This window comes from Sinocyclocheilus rhinocerous, unplaced genomic scaffold, assembly GCF_001515625.1.
Source record: "Sinocyclocheilus rhinocerous isolate Xijiao unplaced genomic scaffold, SAMN03320098_v1.1 scaffold4043, whole genome shotgun sequence".
In the NCBI taxonomy this organism is placed as follows: domain Eukaryota; kingdom Metazoa; phylum Chordata; class Actinopteri; order Cypriniformes; family Cyprinidae; genus Sinocyclocheilus; species Sinocyclocheilus rhinocerous.
The window spans coordinates 152756-153496 of NW_015654500.1; the positions used below are offsets into that span (position 1 = coordinate 152756).

At 38.1% G+C, this 741-nt stretch overlaps 1 protein-coding gene across 1 annotated transcript in view; it reads right to left on the reverse strand.

Moving 5' to 3' along the window:
• Positions 1-741, reverse strand: part of LOC107717225 (low-density lipoprotein receptor-related protein 1B-like) — a gene marked incomplete at its 3' end in the record, with an annotated part of 268070 nt that overhangs the window by 149248 nt on the left and 118081 nt on the right. The window contains exon 30 of the mRNA XM_016523907.1: positions 453-602. Coding sequence (XP_016379393.1) covers positions 453-602 — 150 coding nt within the window. The remainder of the gene's footprint in view (positions 1-452; positions 603-741) is intronic.

Here is a 741-nt window from a genome sequence, read left to right on the forward strand (position 1 = left end):
AATCTTTAAGATTTGCACCGAAAATCAACCGTGAGTCAGAAGCCACATGTAAGATGACAGAGCAAATTCATATCTGTCTTTGGCCGATTCTCAAACCCCGCAGAGCTGCTACAATCAGCAAACACAGCTGTGACATCAAAAGTCGTGAGTCATCAAAGTTCAAGAAAAAATCCATGTCAGAACATGAAAAGTGTTGCGATTCAAGCCCTTTGAAAACAACAATCTCCCTCAATTGATTTCTAATTGCAGTGTACCAAAACAGCTCCACAATTAAGCCTTAACAAAAACCCCGGGGCCCACATTCAGCATAAAAACTGTTCCTTATCATTCATACGCCACTGGTCACAAACCATTTATACTGTCTATCACCATACTAATTAAATAGCTCCATTATTTGCTTGGTTATAATTAACCTTACTAAATCAATGCTGATGAAAACAGCCTTCACTCACCCATCACTGCTAATGCCGTGGCTTTCCGGAGCTCTTTTTTCAAGCTGTCAATCACATCCAGGCCACTCCCATCCAGGTTACACCTATTAATGGTTCCGTTTCCGGAACTTATCCAGTATAACTTGTTGGCCGAGTAGTCGATCGTCAGCCCTGGAAAGCACAAAGAAAATATGAAAACATGTAAAGCAATGGCTCATAAAAAAATACATATACATGCAAATACATATGTTGTTCTATTGAATTTTCTAAAAAGAATCCAGAAAAAAAAATATTATATATATATAGTACT